The sequence below is a fragment of the Glycine max genome, chromosome 14 (assembly GCF_000004515.6).
Source record: "Glycine max cultivar Williams 82 chromosome 14, Glycine_max_v4.0, whole genome shotgun sequence".
In the NCBI taxonomy this organism is placed as follows: Eukaryota; Viridiplantae; Streptophyta; class Magnoliopsida; order Fabales; family Fabaceae; genus Glycine; species Glycine max.
In genome coordinates, this window is record NC_038250.2 from 7,475,691 (window position 1) to 7,500,897 (window position 25,207).

At 27.5% G+C, this 25,207-nt stretch overlaps 2 protein-coding genes across 2 annotated transcripts in view; both read left to right on the forward strand.

The window, feature by feature from the left end:
- The window catches only part of LOC100787094 (probable cysteine protease RD21B), a 2,723-nt gene extending 1,650 nt beyond the window's left edge, over positions 1-1,073 (forward strand). The window contains exon 4 of the mRNA XM_041009336.1: positions 556-1,073. Within this exon, the coding sequence (XP_040865270.1) occupies positions 556-838 (283 nt within the window). The 3' untranslated portion in view covers positions 839-1,073. The remainder of the gene's footprint in view (positions 1-555) is intronic.
- A 5,250-nt stretch (positions 1,074-6,323) lies between these two features.
- LOC100790641 (probable calcium-binding protein CML27) lies at positions 6,324-7,950 on the forward strand. The gene is made up of 2 exons (XM_003545278.2): positions 6,324-6,381; positions 7,514-7,950. Exons 1-2 carry the CDS (start codon positions 6,324-6,326, stop codon positions 7,948-7,950), a joined length of 495 nt encoding a protein of 164 aa, XP_003545326.2.
- Positions 7,951-25,207: the final 17,257 nt, after the last annotated feature.

Consider the following 25,207-nt stretch of genomic DNA (forward strand, 5'->3'; position numbering starts at 1 on the left):
AAACACAACTCACTAATTTATCAAGAATTAAGATAAAATATTATAAACAAAAAACAAAAGTATTTTATTAGAGAGTTAACACTAAATAAAAATTCATTAAAAACAATCACAAAAATAAGATATTTATCTAAGATAAAAAATATATTTAACATTAATTTTATGTATGAATTAGGACAGAAAAGTGTGTCGTTTATTGTATAGAATAAATAGCATGGGAATATTCAAGATTATCAAAGCATATATTGTATCTAGCAATCGAATGTGATTTTTTTTTATATCATGCTTGAGGGGTGTTCCCGTCCTTAAACGTGAATTTAATTAGAGCAGCTAATTAAATGAGATTGGGCAAAAATAAATCATGTTAATTCGGTGCTTTAATTAACTCAAACTCGAGTTTAGTCCTACAACCTTGTTTGAGCTGAAGTGGGTAAAAAATTGTAGTTTTTGCATTGAGTTAAAAATTCTATGTTAAATTTTACTAAAAACTTGTTTTTGATAAAATTTTGTTTCTGAACTCAATTTTATAAAAATTAAGATCATTAATCATAAATAGAGGTTTTGCTACTGCGCATATTTTCTCTATGTTGACAAATTTTTCTTATGTCAGGGTGTATTCAAAGGGAAATGCGGTACAGAATTAAATCATGCTCTCCTGCTTGTGGGGTATGGTACAGAAAAAGATGGAGATTATTGGATAGCAAAGAATTCATATAGTGATAAATGGGGAGAGAATGGCTATATCAGAATACAAAGAAAACTGAGCACTTGTAAATTTGGAAACGGGGGTTACTATCCCATTATAAAAGTCACCGATCAACAAGCCACCAAATATGTGTGACAATGGCATCGGCTAGCTGTGCCCATTGAGCCTTTGGAAGTAATTAATAACAAGGCCAAAATTTCAAGGAGACTATCTTTGAGCTATTTTATCTTTATATAAGTATTGTAATTTCTGTTCCCTAAATCATCTGGTTGCTGCACGTGTTGGCCCCAGATTGAGTATCTGTTTAGTCTATCTACAGTATCTATCTAAATAAAGGTGCGATGGCTCTATGGGCATCATTATAAATGCATACTCATTTTGTGTTTACTATGTTTATTTTCACGCAATACTGCACGTAACATACAGATCTTTGCCATTTTTTTCCTGCATGGGATGAATGATAGTTTCACGTATAGCATGCACTACATGCATGGTAGGTAGTTGGGCATCAATACTTAATTCATACGTCATTGAAAACTGTGTTTAGAAACACAGTATCACGTAATAACGAAATATTAAAATGAAGGAAGAGTTTGCGCACAATGAAATGTGAAAAAGTAGACAATGTACAATTGATCATTTATACAGATGTACATATAAATATTTTTAAAATTATCAATTATATATTTATAGATATTATGAAAGAAAGAAATTTTTCATGATTTTTTTATTACAAATATATGTAATGATTGATTATATTTTTCAAAAAGAAAATTATAATATTTCTTTTTAGTATGCTAAAAGTGAATTATAAACCTAGATCAATATGAAATAGAATAATAGAATGAATACTAGTTTAAATGTTCAAATCTTAAGAATCATGCTCTAGTCATCGTTTCTTTAATTACTATATATAATCATATATTAGATTATATCAATCAATTGAAATCAGAATATATACTTATTATTAGTCTGAATATTTAAATTAGAAAAATCAAATTGATCATAGTTTCCATAATTAATTAATTACTATAATTATGTAATATTTATACATAATTAAAAATAATGAGTAAGGTAGTAAAGTTGGCTTAGATGCTAGTGCAGACTCCTGGGCAGAAAGAGGAGGTGTCTATTGGGTGGCAAACTCCATTGGAAGGGTGGGTTGCTCTTAACAGTGATGGATCCTGGAGAAGGCATGCAGTATGGTTTAGCTACGTGTGGTGGCTTCTTACGGAATTCTAGAGTTATGTGGTTGTGCAGATTTGTCAAGAAAGTGTGAAGATCAAATGCTTTTGTGGTTGAATCGTGGGGTGCTCTGGAAGGCCTTCGTCTTGCTCAAGTGCTTGAAGTTCAAGCGATTGATATTCAGATTCATTTTGAGGCTGTGGTCAAATGTATTTCTAGTGGTAAGGGTGTGTTTCTGGTTGGAGCTTCACCTTAAATTTCACTCCTTTTTCTTCTTTTCTTCTCTATTTCTTTTATATTGTCCTCTATCGAACACAAGCTTTAAGTGATCAGTCTTCATAGGATAAATAATGAAACTAAAGAGAAGCTGAGATAGGGTTTTGATTTTCATCCGGAATAATTGAAAATATTAAAAATATAATTGAAATCTTTTACTATTTATACATATTTATAATTTCAAAAAGTTTGGGATGCCATAGCTCTCTAGGCCTAGACCTACACATAAACCTAGACCGTGGCTCCCCTTATCCCAATGAAGCTCAGCCAACGGTAAATTTATTAATTTATATAATAATAAGAATTAAAATAACTTTACATAATTTTTATAATTTATATATTAATTGATGCAATTATATTTTTTATGTAATAAGAGTAAAAATAATTTATATATTAAAATTAATTTAAAAAATAACTTATGTAAATAATTGATATATTAATTTATGAAATTTAATTATAAATTAGTAAAATAAAAATATGTGAACTATTCAAAGTAAAAATATAAAACAAAATTAAAAATATTTATATATTAAATATCTTTTAATTTATAAATTTTTATAATTAAAAAAATTAATAACTAATGATGCGTAGAAAATAATGTTTATAAAATTAACTAATTAAAACAAATTTTTTAGTAATTTATTATCTTATTTTAACTTTTATCAACATTTTTTTTTATTTTTTACTTTATTTAATTATGTTATATAAGTGTCATGTCGAGAGTCTATAGAAGTGTCGCATCAACATTGATATACATATTAAAATTAATGATTGACTTTGGATGATTAATCGATAAATAAACTTAAATTATTTTTTCTGATAAATAAGAAATCAAATGTTTTGATTTAAAAATAAGAAGATCAAAATTATAAATTTAAAATTATAAAAGACCAAAATTAAAATTTAACCTATTTTATAATATATAATAATAATGTTAAAATAAATTATATTTCATTAAATAACCAATACTTTCAATCAATTTTATATTATTTTGCTTATACTATCCATTATTTATCAAACAATGGACAACATAAAAATTTATTTTATAACTTAAGTGTGTATCCTTTGTTGTTCTTCACTTTATACTGTAGTGTAGCGTGTATCATACATACCCTTATACTTTGTTAAACTTAACTTTAAGTAAAAAAAAACTATATTTTTACTACTTAAAGAAAATCACTTAACATCATTTAATTTTATTAATCACATTTAACAAAATAAACTCTTTTTGCTAAGATTGTATTCTATAAAATTAGTTAAAAAAATTAGCTATAAAAAGTTAATTGAAACCTGAAAAGGTAGCTAACAAAAAGAATTAAAATAATTTATTAAATCATAAGTGATTGGTATAACTACTTGTTGAAATAATTAAAAAAAATACAAAATGATAAAAGTAAATATATTTATATGATGTTGTCATATAAATTTTAATTTTATTTTATGGATAAAAATATTTTTTGAAGTGTTATAATTTTAAATTTTAAAATAGTTTTAAACTCTTGTAATTTTTTGTTTATAGATATATTATTTTTATTATATTTTTCATATTTTTTGTTGAATGGATTAGATTTTTTCATATTATGTATTTGGCTACAAGAGCATGTTTGGTTTTGCATTTACATGACTAAAACTTGAGTGTTGGATTAGTCAAACTTGATTTTTCATTGACCATTATGTTTGGTAATTAGTTACAAACTTAATTTAGGTGATCCAGACACAAGTGAAGTTTGAAACTATTTCTAATAGCCTCATCCACTCTAACTTGAATCCATAAGTATATTTCACCCATACCCTTCAAATACAATTAGAATATAAAAAAGTATACATGAATATTAAAATTCATTTTGATAATTATATACTCAAAATCAAATTTGTAAATTCACATTCATTCAAAATGAATTCTATCAACGCTTATCTAAACAAATAGTTAATCTTATATTATATCTTTGAATATTTTGAATAAATTTTAAAATAAATTTCAAAAAATACAATTAATTAGATATTATAATTTTATTATTTAATTAGTGTAATAGTTAAAATAAATAATCTAATATAAAACTATTCAAAATATGTTTTATTTAAAAAGAGTAATGAGAATTTTTAATAAATATTTCCAAGATAAAAAGGAATAAAATTTAAAAGATAAAATTTAAAAAAAGTCACTTGAAATAATGTTTTAAAAAATATTAAGCTATTAAAAAACTTATTTATCAAATAGTTAAATAATTTTTTCAATTAATAAAAACAGTTAGACACTAATTAAAATAATTTATCAAACATAATCTTAAAGTATTTTTATTGAGATCTGATATAAAAAGAATAAATAAGAAATATTAAAAATGAAATCTTAATTAATTAAAAATATTTATCAAATAACAAGATTAACCAATATAAACATTTTCATTTAATACTTTGCTTATTTAAAAATAGGCGCCAAGCACTCGTGCCGCATGGATCACGAGGAGGAATTATTATATAATTTGTATGATTCTAGTTTTTTAATTTTTTGAAAAGGCCAAACATATTCTATTAAATAAAATAGCCAGCACAAGATATGCTAAAATCAATGTTTTCTTCTTAAAAAAATAAATAATTATTTTATTTAAAATCCTATGATAAATTGAAATTTTGAAATGTGTAAATTTTTTTACTCTTTATTTATGTGATTCAAACTAACGATCTAAACCAAACTATTTGCAAGCTAGAATCAAATTAAAATCGAGCTAAAAAAAAGATTTATATCAAATTTAAATTGAATTTCAAATTGAACTAAATATTAACTGGTTGAATCGAACTAAACTAAGTTCATCCTAACTGGAATAATCATACTACAATCTACTTGTTTTCCCTCTCACATCATCCTTTAGAAAATAAGTTAATTAAAGATAATTTAAAAGTTGCTCGTGAATTTTAAAATGTTTCCAAATTTAGATTTGTTAATGTTTCAATAAAGTAAGTTTACGTTATTTTAGTTATTAAGCATGTATTTAGATTTTCAAATAATAAAGTATTTACTAAGAGGTTTTGACTAAGATATTTCATCCTCTCGATCACCCAAGGAAGGTTACCAAGCAAATCTGAGTGCCTAGGGTTTCTTGTGAAGAGAAGAACGAAGGGTCTATCCTTTCTCAAGACTTTAAATTATATGAATCCGTAAGTTTTTACTTTTTAAATTAATTTTATCCATGAACGAGGACAGAAAGGTGTGCCCATTGCATAGAATAAACAGAATGGGAAAATTCAAGCTTGGACTTATATATAGAGAACCTAAATGGGATTGTGCAAAAATAAATCATTTGGATGCTTTAACTCAAACTCGAGTTTAATCCTACAAGCAAGCTTAAGTTGAAGTGAAAAAAATGAAGTTTTTTTTCCTTTTGGGTTGAGTTAAAAATTCTAGGATAAATTTTGCTAGAAACTTGTTTTTGATAAAATTTTCTTTTACGACCATTCAATTAATTTCAGATTTGCAACTGCCCACCCAAATGTGCTATTACTTTTGTCTTTTCTATATATTTCATGTGTCTCTTATTATAAGAATCTTTCAATTAATTTACGCTCTTTAAAAAAGTAAATAATTTAATTAATCATAATAAATTTATCAATTAATTGTATTATCATTCTAAAAAAACTATCTTTTTCTTATCTTTTTATTTGCTTAATTTTTTATCATTAATATTTTTAGAGAAAATAATTAAGTAAGTATATGTAGGGAAAAAATAATTAATACATCTAAAAATTAGAAAAATAAATTATATAAAAAAATAAAAAAGATATTATAATTAAAGACGGTAGTAACAGTTTTAACATAGATTTCATTAGTATATCATGTATATGCGGTAAGTAAGTGATTTTTCTCAGGCATATTTTCTCTTAATTTTCTTAATTATTAGTAAATTTTATGTTTTGTGGGGGAGTATTCAGTGGGGTATGTGGTAAAGTATTTGATCATCGTGTGGTGATTGTTGGGTATGGTTCAGATGAAGATCAAGATTATTGGATTGTAAGGAATTCATGGAGTCCTCAATAGGGAGAGGATGACTATGAGAATAGAAAGAAATTTGGTTGGTGAAAAATTCGGCAAGTGTGGAATTGCACATCAGCCATCGTATCCCATTAAGAAGAAGAGATCCGTGAAGCCACCAAAAAGTGTGTGACAATGGCATCAGCTGTGCCTATTGAGCCTTTAGATGGCAAGAAGAAGCTAGCCCACCAGAGTTTGCCAAAAGAACTTAGTTTGGAAGGAGACTATTTGTTACTGTTTTATCTTTATCGGTATTGTAATTTCTGTTCCGTAAATTATTTGGTTGCTCCACGTGTTGGTCCCAGATTGAGTATCTGTTAATAAGTTTCTTTGTCTGTCTGCCTGTATTCTATCTATTTAAATAAAATAAAGGTGTGATGGGACGTTGGCATTGTTATGAATGCATACATATTCCTCTTGGGTTTAATTTAAGAGAAAAAAATTAGGTATTCATTTAATAAAAAAATTTATATAATCATTCAATCACAATTTATTATATATAATAAATTTGTTAATTTTAAAAAAATATTATAAATAATTTAAATATTAGTTTATAATTAAATGATAGCATTTCTTGATGTGATTCACACATCCTTTTTGCTGTTGGCATTCCCTATTTTTTGAAAATTTACAATTTTACTACTTTGTCTCTACTCCTTTGTTATGGCACCCAAAATAAAAAATGCAGGTTACTATTTTATTGTGCATTACTAACAAGTAAAACCAACTCTAGGATATGGACTTATAGTGTGTTTGTTTTTCCGTGTTCACCGTCCCTCAAATATATGTTATTCAAAAGTAAAAAAAAAAAATACAAAAATGCTACTTACAAAACAACACCTTAAAACGTGAGTAAACCAGATGAAACCAGTTCACAAACATGCTATTAGTAATTAATCATGATGGTGATGCATCTTACCTCACATTAGGACCCAATAACCACACAAAAAATGCACATATATACTAAAAAAAACAACAAAGTCATCCATTAAACCATATGTTATCCAACAACACCTAAATTAAAACTACCGAAGTCATATTAAAAGAAAATGACTTCTTATCACTGAGGTCGTATTTTAAAGCACGATCATTCATTATTCTTAGAGTGTGTTTGGATAGATAATTTAATTAGGTAATGTATTTTTTATAGGGAATTAAATTCTTTTTTTATTAAAGGTAACTGTTTGAATATTTTAGTAAAAAGAATTTAAAATTTTAGAATTTTAAATGAAATTTTAATTAGTTAAAAGAATAGAATTTTAAATTCTATCTTCAAGAAAGTGAATTTCAAATTCTTGAAAACAAGTTCTTTCCGTATTTCGAAGACATGAACGAACTCGAGACAATCTTCAACCGCTTCGACACCAACGGTAACGGCAAGATCTCCGCTGACGAGCTCGACAGCGTGCTCCGGTCGCTCGGATCCGACGTCTCTCCAGAGGACCTCCGCCATGTCATGGAAGACCTCGACACTGACCGCGACGACTTCATCAACCTCATGGAGTTCGTCGCCTTCTGCCGCTCCGATGCCTCCATCGACGGTGGATCCAGCGAGTTCCGTGATGCCTTCGATCTCTACAACCGCGACAAAAATGGCCTCATCTCTACCGCGGAGCTCCACCTCGCGCTCAATAGCCTCGACCTCAACTGTTTCGTCGATGAATGCCGTGTCACGAATCGTTGTGTCAACTTCGAGGAGTTCAAGACGATGATGACGACCTCCAAGAATCGCGGCGACGCCACGAATGACTCCGTCCATTAGCTTCGCCGTTTTTATTCTCAAGTGCGGACGCGTTGGAAACGGATAGTTTCGACTTTTAATAAAGGAATTCAAACACAGAATTTTAAAAATAAAGAAATTTAAATTTGAGCATTTAAAATTCTTAGAATTTAAAGTTATTTAAAATTTTAAATTACCTCATCCAAACACACTTTTAATAAATTTAAAAAATGACCAGTTTGATAAATAAAAAAAAGTAAACAAAAAGCCCATTATTGACACCAAAATCTAATTTAAAAAGTTTACTCTATTTTTTAGAAACCTGTGTAACATGGATGCCATCTCACCCTCGTGCTTCCATGACAACGTCGATGCTTGATCATGCAAAGGGCTGCTGAGGAGAAGTTGGAATATACGTAAGTTTCGGATAAGCTGACTAATTATATATTCTTAGGGCTTTCACGTGGGTAAGCATTGTTTGAAATGCCCAAGTAACTCTAGATGGTACGTTGCTAATGATGTTTGACTTTAATCTTGTGTAAAAAAACAAATTCTATGGTGAAGTAATCAAAAATTATTTTACATATAATTTTTAAATAACTATTATAAATATAAACAATTTTATCATATATATAATAATTTATAACTACATCAATAATACATTCTAATTGAACTAGTATTTTAGCTTGTTCATTATATGGGATAAATATATTTTTTATAACTAAACTTTATAATAAACAAATACTTTTAAATATATAAATTGTATTATATTAAAATTTGTAATAAATAATATTTTTTATACAATTAAATAAATTTTTTGGACATATAAATTATATTTAAGAGTTATCATACACAATATATAATCTTATTCTAATTATTGATAACTTATTTTAAAAATATTAAAATTTAAACTGAAACTAAAGTTATTATAAAAGATAGATTGAAATAGTAGAGAGGTTAAGAAAAATTCCTAAAAATATTCTTGTTGAAGAATTACAACTAAAGTCATTTTTTTCTAAAATAGTTGTTTTATTTTATATAGAGAGGGATATATAATCTTTTTATTTTTATTTACTTGCTTTTTATAAGTGTCTTCCTAAACAAACCTATATGAGGTGTGATCAGACACTAATTATAATTTTTTTTTTCAATAAGGATTCAAACTTTTGTTTACCATATTCTGAGGGATTAGTCCCTTTTACTCACCCTTAAACTTGCTATCATTTGGAGTGGGAAATGAGTGTTCTCAAATTTTTAATAATTGCAAAAGTTATTGTCAGTGTATAATAGTGTTAGAACATGAGCGGGGAAAAATTTCGAGAGATTTTCACTAATGGGTCATGAGCTCACCACATAAATGAATTTGACATTATATTTTGATACAAAATCTTAAAAGCATCATGTTTAAAGATTTTTCTTATTTATATGTTGTTCAACTTACCCATTTATACCCAATTTGTGATTGCATATTCACACTTGTATTCTAACAAATAGAGATAAAAATATTTGAATCTAAAACTTTGTGCAATATTCAAAGGTAAATATCACAAAAATGAGGGTTGAATTGTGATTTTATGAATTTTCTAAACCTGTTTCGCAAACATAATTATTGTCTGAAATAACTTTGAAAAATATATAACAAATTTTTCCAATAAACTAAGTGAGACGATGGGATCAAATTTTGTTAAAAAGTGTTTTAAAAAACAAAATCAAATATGGACCTTAAGTTTAAACACAAAAAGAGCAAGAGAACAACAAGACACAAAGATTTATATTGGTTCGTTTCAATCACTGAAACTACGATTAATTCTTGATAAACCACCAAGTTCCATTAACTTCTCAAAGTTACAAGTTTTCTTCAGTGTCACTACTAGCTCTTACAAACCAAACTTATCACCAAGCTTGAACAACCCAATATTTTTTGTCCTACCAAGTCACTCCTGGCTCAAAAATTTGTTGTTTGTTTGGCTCACTAACTAATTCTTAATCGTTTCACATACGGATATATAATCTAAGCTCTTAGTCTTTTCTCTCAAGATGTTCAAAGTATTTTGAGAGTTTTTGAACTTTACGAAGAATTTATAGAAAGCTTTTCAATAAGAGTTCGAAAATGATAATGTGTAGGTTCGTCATAACCTATTTCTTCAAAGCTTTTAGTATTTATAGACCTTTTGTTAAGTCAAAAGACATTTTTGTTTAAAACAAATTAGGATCCCTAATTATTTTTATTAGATGTAAATAAATGTAAAGGTTAAAAGTTGTGTCTTATTCTATATTAGAACATGCTTCATGAGTCTTTCTCTGATATGTCAGATGATAGCAAGATAAAGTTATGATCTTATACAACATTAAAAAATGATATTTAAGACTTTATTTAATACTTTGTATCTGAGATTTTTTTGTAGAGACATACTCTTAGGATCTATCGAATCCTATAAAGAATAAATGAAGATCAAGTTTTGAGAGTTGTCAATAGCCATAAAAAGTAGACATGCTCTAACACAAAAGGAAGTGATTTTCTAATGGATTGTTCAACACAATAGCTAAATGATTTTCCAGCATGAAGAATACATGCATTTAATGCAAGCATTAAATATCTCTAATGGTTATAATCTTCACACACAAGCTCAAGTGAAAAGATCTATTCATTTAGAGATAATGAACACTTGTTGAAGAAGACTTATATAAACCAGAAGCTTTGAAGACATAAAACAAGAACCTACGCATTCATATTCTCTGTATATTCCTGTAAATTCTTGTAAAATTATCAAAACACCTTGAATACCTTCAAAGAAAAACTAAATGTTGAGATTGTATATCCTTCTTTAAGATGATTGAGTGTTAGTCAGTGTGTAAACAAACAACAAATCTCTTTATTTGTATTAGAGTCAACAATGGCTTGGTATGACAAAAAATATTGATTGTAACAAGTTTGGTGTAGAATGTGAGTTGTAAAGCTAGACGGGCAGTAATGCTGTTGTTCAAGAAAAATGTTTTAAATTTTTAAAATTACAATTCAACCCTTCTTCTTGAGATATTTTCCTTTAAACACTCTTCAACAAGTGTTTGTTGTCTCTAAACAGATATAAATTTTCACTTAAGCTCGCGTTTGGAGATTATGGTTGATGGAATATTTAATGCTTGCATTAAATGTGTATCATTCTTCATGCTAGAAAACCACTTTCTTTAGCTTCCTTGAAGAACATTTCAGCACAAAACCATTTTCTTTTCATTAGAGCATGTCTATCATAGCAGAGCGTGTCTTTTGATACTATTTGAACTTCAAAGTGTTGAATGTTCCTTTATGCTTCTTAGGATTTGACAGATCCTAGGAGAATTTCAAGTAAAATAGTTCCTGAAAAATGAATCTAAGACTCAAAATATTAAAACGAATCTCTACTTTTGGTGCATCATTGGAGATTTTAATGACCTCTTCTCTGATAATGATAAGAAGGGAATCCATGATCACTCTTCTTGGCTTATTTGAGGTTTCGTGAAGTCATCTTTGACTGTAACCTTCATGATCTACCTATGGAGTGTTACACATACACTTGTGTCTGTCGACGAGGAAAATTTGACTGTGTAGAAGAATAGTTAGACAGAGTCATGGCAATCTCATAATGGATTGATCTTTTTCCAAATTTTAAATTCATGAATACAATTGCTTCAAAATCGGACGACTCTTTTATCTTTTTTGCGTCTGAACCAAAACATGCAAAACAGATTTTGTAAACATTTCAAATTCAAGAACTCTTGGCTTCTCAAACCCGAGCTTGAGCATATTGTTGACAATGGATGGGCCAAATCATAATTGAATGACTTCCTCTCAAAGATAAAAGCGTGTAGAAAAAACATAAACATACAGGGTAAGAAAATCCGTTCAAGATTCACTGCTCGTATTGATGATTGCAGGCGAGAGTTGGATGTCCTAAGACAAAAAATGGATGACGAGTCAGTAATAAAATTCCAGGAAGTCAGCAACAAAATTTCAAACCTAATTGCTCAGGAGGAAGCTTACTGGAAGCAACAACCCAAAATCTTTTGGCTAAAAGATGGAGACATCAACTCCAAATTTTTTCACACATCTACCACGACCAAAAAGAAACTAAACAACATCACTTCTATGACATTTGAGGAAGATAGTGATCTTAATGTTGATAAAATTGGTCCTTGTATTTTCAATGATGACAATAATGCCTTGTTTGTCCCTTTTACTATGAATGAATTCAAAATTGCTCTCTATCAAATGGATTCTAATAAGTCACCTGGCCCTAATGGATAAAATGTTGTTTTTTATAAAATAAAAAAATATGGTACCTTTGTGGACTAGAAATTTTTCCTCAATAATTTCTTTACTTGAAAAAGGATCCCTCCCCCCTAAAATTAACTCAACCACTACTATCCTCTTCCCTAAAAACCAAAACCCTTCCTCCATGCAATATTATAGACCCATTTCCCTATGCAATGTCATATACAAAAATATCTCAAAAACCCTTGCCTACATATTTAAAACTTTACTAGCCAAATGTATCTTAGAGGAACAAACAAAACTTTTGTCGGGGGCAGGTCTATCATTGATAATGTTTTTGGTTGCATCCGAGGTTGTCTACTACATGAAATGCAAGAAAAAGGGTAAAATGGGTGAGATGGCTATGAAAATTGATATTAGTAAAGCTTTTGACAAAATAAAGTGAAATTATCTCTTGAGAGTTATGACAAGAATGGGTTTTCATCAAAATTGGGTTAACTAGATTAAGCTTCGTCTTGATTCGATAAGTTTTTCAATCATCATTAATAGGGATCCTATAGGACATATTCTTCTAAAGAAAGGACTTAGGCAGGGTGACACACTGCCAACTTACCTTTTTATTATTTGCATTGAGTGTCTTTCTTCATTTCTTAAAAAGCCTAAGAATAGGGGAGAATTGCATGAAAGGTGTGTAGAGGGGTCCTTGTTCTCTCACACGTTTTATTTATTGATAATTGTTTTTTATAGTGTAGGGCAGCGAAAAGGAGCACATTATTCTTAAATCCATCCTTGGTGTATATGGAAAAGACTCGGGGTCACAAAATCGATCTTCAGAAATTAAAGATCATGTTCAGTGCCAACACCACTTCTGACATAAGGAATCTCATCATTTCATAATTGGGAGTACCATAGGGTTTTGGCATTGAAAAGTAACAGGGATACCACCAATGATTGGAAGGAATAAAAAGACATATTTCAGCTTCATCAAAGACAGAATGTGGAAAAGGATCAACCACTGGAGTAGTAAACATCTCTCAAGGGTGGGTAAGGAAACTTTTATAAAATCTTGTGCTTAGGCAATCGCAACTTATTTCATGAGTGTTTTGCTCCTTCCTGCTTTTCTGGAAAATGAACGGCAGAAAATGATGAACTCCTTTTGGTGGAGGAAAAAAGCAACATGAGTGAGGGGTATAAACTTGATGAGTTGAGAACAATTGACAATGAAAAAAGATAGTGGAGGAATGGGATTTTGTCATCTTCATGCCTTTAACTTGTCTATGCTAGGAAAGCAAGCTTGAAAATTCATCACTCAACCAAATGTGGGTTTCAAAAGTGTTCAAAGCCAATATTTTTCTAAAACTGATTTCTTGGATGTTAATCTTGGGCACAGTCCAAACCATATGTGACGTAGCATTTTTGCTTCAGGGGCGGTGATAAGGGAAGGTCATGAATGGAGAATTGAGAACGGTGAGAAAATCAATGTTTGGGGTCAGCCATGGCTTCAATCAAAAGGTAACACTTTTGTCTCCTCTACAGTTCCACACGGTCTAGAATTAATGAAAGTTAGCTCTCTTATTGACCATGCATCTCTCTCCTGGAGATTGGATATTATGAGCCAAATTCTGAACACAAATGATATCAACCACATTCAGAATATTCCACTTTTAAATGTTGATATGGAAGATGAGAAAATTTGGAAGTTCATTGCTCATGGCCTTTACACTGTCAAGTCATCTCATGGAGACCCTATTCTACGACAACAATTTCAAAGTAGAAGGGCTATGGAATCAGGTTGGAGCTTACGAGTATCACCAAAGATTAAACATCTAAGTTGGCGTATCCTTCGTGACTATCTCCCTTCGCGGCAAAATCTGATCCGAAAAGGAGTTATCTACCAACCCAACTGCACTTTCTGCGAGAATGGGCTAGAGAATGAATAGCATATTTTTTTCGGGTGCAGCCAAGCAATCAGTGTATGGATCCAATCAGGAATATGGACCGAGATTCAGCAAAAAGTGTTATCTGCACAAGGAATAAAAACTCTTCTCTTTGATCTAATTCAATCTCTTCCACAAGACACATCCAGCGAACTGGTCACAATGCTTTAGACCATTTGGCGGCGGAAAACAACAAGCTTTGGGAGAATAGGAAATTCCAGTTCGCGAAGCAGTTTCTTTTGCTCTTCAGAATCACTCTGACTGGCTTCTGACTCGCACAGATCACCGCATTCATGCAGAAACAGACAGACAATTGACACCCCAATGGAAAAAACCAAATCCTGGAAGAATCAAATGCAATATAGTTGCTGCAATTTTGCCCAGCAACAAGGTTTCGGAATGAGATTCTGCATCAGAAACGAGCAAGGCTCCTATGTAATTGCTAAAACGGCCTGGCAGAAAGGGCCCCCTAATCCGGAAGAGGCAGAAGCTTGGAGTTTGCTTCATGCATTATCGTGGTTGAAGGATCGAAATTTCCAAAATATGGATTTCTTACTTGACTGCAAATCAGTGGTAGATGGTTTATCAAAAACAAGAAAAGGGGTCTCGGATATTCAAAATCTATTGAATAAATGTATAGATGCACTTCGGTATTTTCCAAGCTCAAAAGTGAGTTTAGTTAGACCACAAGCCAACCATATTTGTTCATATTCTTACAAAAACATCACGGTTCAATGCTAGCAATCATGTTTTTCATCAAATGCCTTCTTATATTGTTTCTACTGTTATGAATGCAAGTATGACTTTGGCCAAAAAAAATAAAGTTTACATTGTTAATGCATTATGATTAAATTTCAATAAAAAAATAATGTTGATACAAAATTTTAGGTGAAATTATATTATTTTTTAATTTAATCGCTCATTTAGAAAAAATAGTATTGTAACTAAACATGTTTGTTAATATTCCGTTAATTCTGTGCGTTAAGTATCATTTTTCTATTTACTTCTTTTCCTCAAAATATCATCATTTTTTGTCACTCAAATAATTAGCACTTTTTTATTTGATATTTTCTTTCATTTTTTAGTGTCACATAAAATCTTAATGGAACAAAACATCTCTAGAAAGGACTATCTTAAAATGAAAAGAGATTTTGAAAATTAAATAATAAACTTTATAATTACCAAACAATAAGTGTTGGAAAAAATAGTTACCAAAAAATAATAAACTTATTATAAATAAGCAACTAAAGGAATGAAAAGCATGATATTTTATAGGACTAAATACATAATTTAGCCGCACTCAAAAGAAAAAGAATAAAAGCCTTTACCTCAAAACCATATTCAATTTTCTAAAATCAGCAGATAATTGTGATGACGACTCTCGCGCTGGAATGGGCTACTAACAGCCATGCACTCTATTTATGTATTTTATACATCTATACAGTATATAAATTTAAAATATAATATGATAAGTGTTATGATAGAATTGGAGTGAGATGTTGTGTCACTTGTGTGTTTTTGTGATGAATTAAGTTAATTATTGCTTTTGAAAAGATTTATTTGAAATGGATTAACTTTTGATCTTTTGGATGAAATGAATCAAATACATGTCTCAACCGAAATGGAATAAATTGATGCTCCAGTCGATATTTGAAGTTTCCTAGCTACATTGAAGTCTCATGTAAGGTTGAAACTCCAAAAAAATAGTTGATATTTGCAAAAGATCAAGTTATCAAACTGGATTCGGTCATTTATCTCATTGAGCTAGTGGGTTAGTGGTATAATTGATGGACTAAATATTGATCTGATTTGATTTGATATATATTAAAAAATTTAAATTTATATATGTATTTATTATATATAAGTATATAACTAACATTATTTGATTAAAAAAAGTTCATTCATATTTTAAAATCCAAAATAACAATTGAAGTATTAAAATTGATAATACAAGTTTACAAATAATAATTGAATCACACAATTACACAAGTCTCAAGTTTTGTTTGGAGCGTTTTTTTAACGAGTTTTAAAAACTGATCTGGATCGTCAGGTTTATCCCAAATTGGTTAAGTTTAGTCGAGTCTGTTTAGGTCATTCTGGACCAGATGCATGATCGATCCAATAAACAAGCTTACCTGATTATGCCACCAAATTTTGGTTGGACCAATCCGACCCAGGTCGGACCAAATTTTTAAACTATGCAAAAGATACTAGACATTCAAGTCAATAAATATTTCATAAGAGTAACATTAATTGTGAAAATAAATGCATACCTCATGTAATGATATTGATTAGTATTTCATGATATGGGACACAGGGATTGTCGAAGAATATTCCCTTGTCTTAGTGTAAAAATAGGTCACTTTACTTTGAATTATTCATCCGAGATCACAAAGTTTAGTAGGATTTTATGAATACCTGTAAAAATATCCCCAGATAGGAAGAAAAGAATAATTACATGCATAGAATTGAATACATAAGCATGTGTATTTACTTGTAAATTTACACTGATACGAATGCGGGTATTATAATATTTCACACAAGAGTAACATCATGAAAATAAATGCATACCTCATGTAATGATATTGATTGTATTTCATGATACGGGACATAAGGATTGTCGAAGAATATCCCTTTAGTGTAAAAATAGGTCACTTTACTTTGAACTAATTTGGATCACAAAGTTTGGACGGATCTTATGATGGGTACCTATAAAAATATTCACAAATAGGAAGAAAAGGATAATTACATGCATAGAGCTGGATACATGAGCATGTATTTACTTATAAATTTACGCAGATACATATGCAGGTACTATAGTGACAAACACACATACACGCGCACACACAATAAATTATTATATAGGATAATTATTTTTATAAAGTTATTTATTGATGGCTTTAATTTAGAAAAATCAATATTATATTTGTTTGTTTTTAATATTATGTGTGGAGATTTTTAATATTATATTTTCTAAATTTAAGAATATAATTTTGATTTATTTGTAATAATTGTTTTGATTAATTTTTTATTGATTTATTAATTTTAACATTAATAAAGTGCGAGTCCCAGCTACATGTAAAGACATATATAGGTTTCCAACGAATACAGATATAAGGATTAAGTTATTACTCCCGCAAATATAAGATCGGGTACGAAATTTTTTAAAAAACGTAAATATAAAAATGAGCGGTATCCTACCCATTTTTATCCATATTCATGATCTCATGTTGAAAATCTTACTCCTTTCAGTGTTGATCTAAATTGATCCTTTATACAAATTAAGCCTTAAGTGGTTGAACCGAGTTCGAAATAACAAGTAATTAATAACAAGTGTTATTTAAATAATAATACAAATAAAAATTAATTATTAAGTAGTGACAACATCTATTAAAAAATAATAGAAATATTTATTTTTAAAAATATTATATTAAAAAATTAAATGGTATACAATACTTACTTTTGTAAGTAATTGAAAATAAAAAAAAAATATATACTAAATATTATTAACCTGTGTGCTTAAAATAGTTAGTAGTAAAACTCAATGAATTAAAAAAAAAAAGCTAAGAGATCAAATTTTAATAATCAACTAAAAACTAAAGCACAAGTTGTGCCTAAGTATCATTACAAAGTACCAGCTAATATTATAAGTAAAACTCAATGAATTAACATTATAAATTAATATGGGCCTCTCCACATATTTTAAATAAAAATAAAATAAAATAAATAAATTTAGAAGTTAAAAAATAAAAAATAAAACTAATAAAAAACAACTAAGAACATGAGAGTAAGGAGTAGTTATTTAAAAGAATAGTAAAAGTTTAAAACCTGAAAAAAAGATAAAATTATTTAAAATTTGTGAACACCAAATTTAAAATTTCCCTTTATTAATAATGTAAATATAATATTTTTATTAGCACAGTAAAAGTAGAAAAATATCAGTCCACACCAATATTTCTTAGAGTAAAAGGGTTATGTCTTGAGTTTACATTATCATTTAATTTAATCTCATGATAATAAATTTATTAATTTTTAAAATAATTTAAATAATAATTTAAATTTATTAATTTTTTTTAATTGTCATGCTATAGCCATTACACTCTATTCCTTATTGCATATCATAAAAATAAGTGGGTCCGGAATTTCAAAAAGAAAAGAAACTTAGTGGATCCCGCAATGCAAGTGGTACTGTTATTAATTTAAAATACACAACTGTGTGATAGTAACAAGGAAAAGGCTAAGAAAACAAGTTACAAGAGATGAGGAAGCTTCACTCCCATACTTTTGTGCTGCAGAAAGACAACAAAAGCGAATCTTTGGAATCCAGAAAAAGTAGTTACAACCCAAAAGAAAAGAAACGATGAATCCAAGTCCAGATAATGATTTCGATAGCATCTTAGCATGTTATGGCGAAGTGAGCTTCAAACACCTGGCGTGTAATTGTGAAGTTCTTATCTACTTATCACCAGACACACAACTGGTATGAGAGACCAAAATGTCAAAAAACCAAACACAAATTAAGAAGCAAAAAAATACATTTCGAAAGCTTGCGTGCTATTATGGGCTTTTTTTCCTATTAAGGTAAATTTAACTACATTTGATTTTGGTTCCTCTATAATTTAATTCTCTCAATTTTTTATAATTTCGTTATTTTAGTCTTCAACCTCAAAATTTGATTTTGATTATTAATTACTTACCTTGATTATCACGTGTCGCACTTCTATTGGACGTTGATCATCACATATTATGATTTTATTGAAAGTTGACGTTAATTAGGTTACGAAATTAACATTCAATAAAAAAAATGTCACAAAAAAAAATGACGGTGACAGTCAACGTCCAATAAAAGTATGACATGTTAGGTCAACATTGTCAAGTAACAATCATGATCCAATTTTGAGATTAAGACTGAAATAATATGATTATCAAAAATTAGAATATTAAATTCGTAAATTAAATTATAAGGACCAAAATCAAATTCTGATACAAATATAACACCAAATTTATAATTTAACCTAGTTTTAATGAAAGGTAGTAATATAAAATAAGGGGATAGATATTTTAATCACGTTTAATAGATTAAAATCAATTTATTAAATAAGGGGATACTTGAATTAATATTGTTGGACTATATCGGTTTATTTATCTTCATTATGGGCTGTGGACCCTATGAGAAGGGCCATACGAAATACCATATAACATTTAGAATCCGATTGTTAAATCCTCACTCTATAATCTAACGATCAAATTCCGTTTTTCGTCCTTCACTTTTTCTTGTCTTTTTGCCTTTGTTCTCTCTGTCAAATGTCAGAGTGCCCCCCCCATCTCACACACCGGTCCAAGACCTAGTTGCTGGGAACCAAAGGCTTGCAAAGTTTCACAATAATTTGATCATTTTGCTTCTTGCATGATAATTTGCCAATTTGGATTCCTAGCTGGTTTTTTAAATGATAGTTGCGTATAAGATATTTTTAGAAAACTGTCACTAATATAGCAATACACAACTGATAAAACCAAAAAAAAAAAAAGAGTATATGTCTCATAAAGGCTCAATCCAATGAATTTGATCCAAACACAAACTTCATTGCTCAATGGGATTGAGATGTACCTTGGATTCTAAGTGCATTGCAACACTTTTGAACTGCTAAGATTGTCTTTCACTCCTTTGTCTAAGGCACTAGTCGAGTAATTCATAATTTAAAAGTGTCTCATTCTACTTCAAAAACCATGTTACACTTAGAAAATGTCATGATGTCTTATTAATTAGTCGCATTATATTTGTCAATAAAAGTTTTTATATACACTCCTTAAATGTTATCTTATCCAACAATCTCCGCTAGAACCTAATTTATGTCTAGAAAATCACGTGACCTAGGTTGGTATCCATCTCGAACCTAGTATCTCCTCATCTTGTACTTATAAATACCAATATCTTTCATGCATGACATCAGTATGATCTTTAACGCAGGATTGTATTGTTGTCGGTTCAAGCTCTTACTAACTTGACCTTAAAGTCTCTATAGATATCACTACCTTCATTGCATCCTAACAATACTTCCACTTAACTGCATGAAGAACCAGTTCAATAACCATAACTAATCCCACCTCTAATGACAAACCTTTATTTGATGTTTTTGAAATCTTTTTTACATGCATTTCTTTTACATTTTTTTTCAATTGTAAAAAACACATTTCAACTTCTAATTAGTTGATTTTTTTTATGTTTCTTATCGGATTGAATTCACTTGTACAATATATTTATTCTCTCCATAAAAAAGTGACCAATTTAAGAAAAAAAATTAAGTATTTTATATATGAAATTAATCAATTTCAAAATTATATGACTAATGTAAAAATTAGATCGATCATTTATTCCTTTGTTAGCAATTTATCTAGATCATTAGATTTTTTTAGAGAATCTAGACCATTAGATGCAAAGGTTATAGTTAAGATTTTTTTTATGAAAATAGCAATGTTGGAGAAGATTCAATGGGTATCTTTTCATTATTAAGAGATTTAATTAAGTTGATTGAACAAATTCTATAAATTATTATAAATCTTCTTGTATCTAAATTTGATTCTTATGAATAAAAAATAATATATTTTATTTTAAATAAAAACAAACAACTACAAATATATCAAAAATTCACTTAGAAAAATAGTAAAAATAAACAAATATACCAGATAATAAATAGAGAAAGAATAATTTGATTTCTTTTAGTTAAAAAAAACGATGGCAGAAGAAGTAATGGTGACAATGGTACCATAATGGTGGTAGAGAGAATAAAATAATGGTGGAGGTAGTAATGCTGACAAAAGATATAAATTTTTTTAAAATAGAAAATAATATAAAGATAATTAAGGGAGAAAAAACATAATGAAAGAGATAATTTTTTAATTAAAAATCAAATTATTTTTTACCATTAAGGCAAAAATAATAAAATTCCTAAACTAATATGTGTAATAAAACTCATCATAAGTGCATGCATGCACATATTTACTAAACCCTTAAGTTTAAATGAAGTGTAAAAGAATATTTAAATATGAATATTTAGAGGATACGAATATCAAATTTATTATGTATACATCTTTTTTATCAATAATCAAAGTTAGGTATCATGAGCTTTAATAATTCTTACCTATTATTAACCAGTTGAGTTAAATATCTTAATTAATTATATATATATATATATATATATATATATATATATATATATATATATATTCTTAAAAAAAACTGACTGAAAATAAATTTTATAATTTCTTACCCAACTAAAGTAGTACTAATTATATATCCCTAGTTCCTTGTCTATTCAGGAGCACGTTAAACGTGTTCTATTTGGACTCTGTAAAAGGGTAGGAAATGATGGTGTCCAAAGATGTTTAAATTTTCATCTGTAGCATCGTGTTTGTATGGGAAACCACAATGAACCTTCGTACGCCACCATATATGCAAATCGTTCATTTGTCTTATTTTAATTTGGTCGTGACTCATGGTTGAATCACCGTCATTTTCTGACTACGCTCCCGATAATCTTTTTCCTATTTTCTGTCACATAGGAAACGGTTTGGTAACTTTTGACAACAAAGTTTTTTATTATTTAAAAAATTGAAATGTTATAGGATTTTTAGGAAACATGTTTTTCAATTTACGTTCTGTTACAGAATTTTAGACTTTTTATAAAAATTATAAAAAAAATTAATTAATTAGCTATAAAAAAAATCAAATTAAATAAGTATAATTTTAAAAACGGTTATATATTTTTATAATTTGATATAAAACATAATTTTTATTGATCTGATTGCTGAGTTATATTTACGTATTATTAATGTATTTTGTATCAAATTTTATTAAAACTGAATAATAATAATAATAAAATAATCAAATAATTCATATTTTAATATTTTTTGAAATATTTTAATTGTATCGATTTTAATTTATATAAAAAATAGAAAATGATTTTGAATTAATATAAAATTTTATAAATATAATTTATGAAAAAACAACTTTTAATCCAAAAGGAATTATAAAATAATATAATAGTTATTAAAATTAAAATTATATAATTTGACCATCCTCTTTAGGTCCTGTTTTTTATATATTACTTTTCAATTAACTTTGTAAAATAAAAACTGTTTCGATTAATTCAACAATGAAATTAAGTTCCTGGATTTCAAAGTTCAAACAAAATCTAAACATCCTAAACGTTAAACAAAGAAGGTCTTTAATATTGAGATATTCCCGCTGCTAGGAGGATAAAAGAGGGTTTTTTTTGCAAATACATCATGTTTTTTCAATCTACATTACTACTTTATAATTTAATCTTTAATATATACTACTTCACACTTTTTCTCTTCTTTTTATTTTTTCAAATTTAAAATATTATATTATAAAATTTTTTAATTGGTTTTAAAATTACTTATTTATTAAATTAAATTTTATAATTTTTTTAATTTTTTAAAGAAAATAATATTATTAAATATAATTATTTTTATTTTATTATTTAATTTCTTTAACATATTTTTTAGGTGAATATTTTTATTTAAAATCTAAATTTTCTAATATAATTATTTTTAATATAATTATATTACTAAATATAATTAGTTTGTTAATGTCATTAGATTTAATTAAAAATAAGAAGATTTTTTTTAACAACTTATTTATAGAAGAATATTATATTGTATTATCAATAAAATATTTAAACAATTATACTTAGTTAAGGAAAAATTTAAGATTGAGATATGGTAGGACAATTGTTTCTGTTATGAGACCATGACCATGTTGCTGGCAAATTCTACATTCACACTTTTTTTAATTTCCCATTTATTTTCTCCTTTGTCCATCTCATTAGTTGGAACTGGATGAGCCTTTGCCATACTATTTCTCATTGGATCAGGATCGCACTGATCTCGTTCATAGTCTTGACACATTGATTAGGGTGGCAACAAAAGATAACTGTTAATTAAATATTTTTAAAGATATTTTTAATATATTTTTATTATAAAAAATAGTTCATATTTAGCTGTTATCAATATTTTCTGGATATTTTAATCTTTTCTTTTCATATCTGTAAGCCATAAATAATAAGAACATTAATTCTTATCATTTAAGCAAAAAATAACTGCTAAGTAAATATTTTTAAAGATATTTCAATATATTTTTATTTAAAGATTTTCAATAAATATTTTTAAAAATATTTTCAATATAACAATTACTATTCTTTGAAATTTTATGTCTATTGTATAAGATAGATGTATCAATGATTTTTTTACTGTATTTTTTAGTTTATTTTAATACTACTACTAATTTTCTTATTGTTTTAATTAACGAACATAACAAAAAAATATATCAACACCAGGTAAATTTAATTACAACAGTACATATAAAGTAACTAAAAAATTGTATTCTAATTTTATTCAATTTTTTTATTTTTCTTTATCTGTATATCTTTTGTTTAAAAAAATAAAAAAACAAAATTATAAAATTTAATTTAATAAATAAATAATTTTAAAATTAATTTAAAAAATTATATAATATAATATTTATATTTTATAATATTTTAAAATTAGAAAAATAAAAAGGAAAGAGAAAGTAAATTAAAAAAAATAAGAGAAAAAAAGTGTATTTACAAAAAAAAGAAAAACCGATAAAAGAGTGACCGGGGTTGTGTCTTACTAATATTGAATGAATGACGGGAGGGAGATGAGCTTTGGTAGAACAACATCACAGAATGATACATTTTTTTTTTGTCGCACATTATTCTTTCCGGAAGAAATCTTGTTAGAGATATGATTCAACACAAACTCTAAACATTTCTTTTAGCATAAATTTAAACGTTAGTTCATCAATTTGTGAAATATTGGTCCATTCCATCGAATTCAATTACTATTGGTTACGTGCACATATTTTTATTAGTATAATATGTCCACATATTTTCACTTTTGTTTAAATTTGCAATATGTCTAACTTTTAATTTTAAATTATGACGACTTTTCCTTTTTATAATTCTTCCAAATAAAATAATTTATCAAACCTATAGATCCACCAACGAATTAATTTCATAATTACATCTATGAGACACACTATGGTGAAAGGTCTCAATTTGTGTGCGTACATCAACAAGAACTCTTATTATTTTAGACGTGTTTCTTCGGCGCATCAATAGAATTATTGTATTTTAGATATGTGCATCATCAATAAGAATATTTGTTTATTTTAGTGTTGTGTGTATGTGTGATGTTTGTTAATATACTAGTATTTAATATTTCGTGAAATGAATGTTTATTTTATACAATTGAAATTTATAATAAATAAATGCTTTTAAATATATAAATTATATGATAATTAAAAACTATTATATCAAAAATTATAATAAATAAATATTTAAAATTTATGATTAATAATTTATATTATAATATATTATTCTTTTTAGACTTAAATAATATTTTCATCCTGTAATTCAATGTTTTTCATGTTTGGTTTGTATAAAAAGAATTTCAAAACAATCCTTGGAACTATAAGTTTCAAATGTTTTATTTTTAGCTTGTTAAGATTGATCAGTTATTTTTGTTGATATCAACATATATTACACTAGGAAATTTGTGTGAATAATTGTATCACATCAATGGTGTGACATCATTATTTATTATAAAGAGATTGAAAATGAAAAAAAATTATAAAGGTTTAAAATGTTTTTTTACATGAATTAAAAATAAAAAAAAATACATAGAGTAAAACAAAAATAAAATGACAAGACATATGATAAAATTTGAATGACTCCACATTTGTGGATGATTCAATAATATATTGATAGTGAATGATTTAATAAGTTTAATTATACTGGGTGCTAAAATTGAAATTAATATCATTTTAAAATTTAAGTTTTCGTGTAAATCATTTTTACAAAATTAACTTAAAATGATGAAGGTTTCTTCCCATCACCCTCATTTATAACTTTATTTTGATTATATCACTGGTGAGTGGTGAGAGATATCCAACATTAATAATTAGGAATTATTCAAAGACTCTTATTCTCGCACCATAGGATCATTATTATACGATAAGGAAGATAGTTTTTTATATTATATCAATTGATCTCAGTAGAAAGACTTA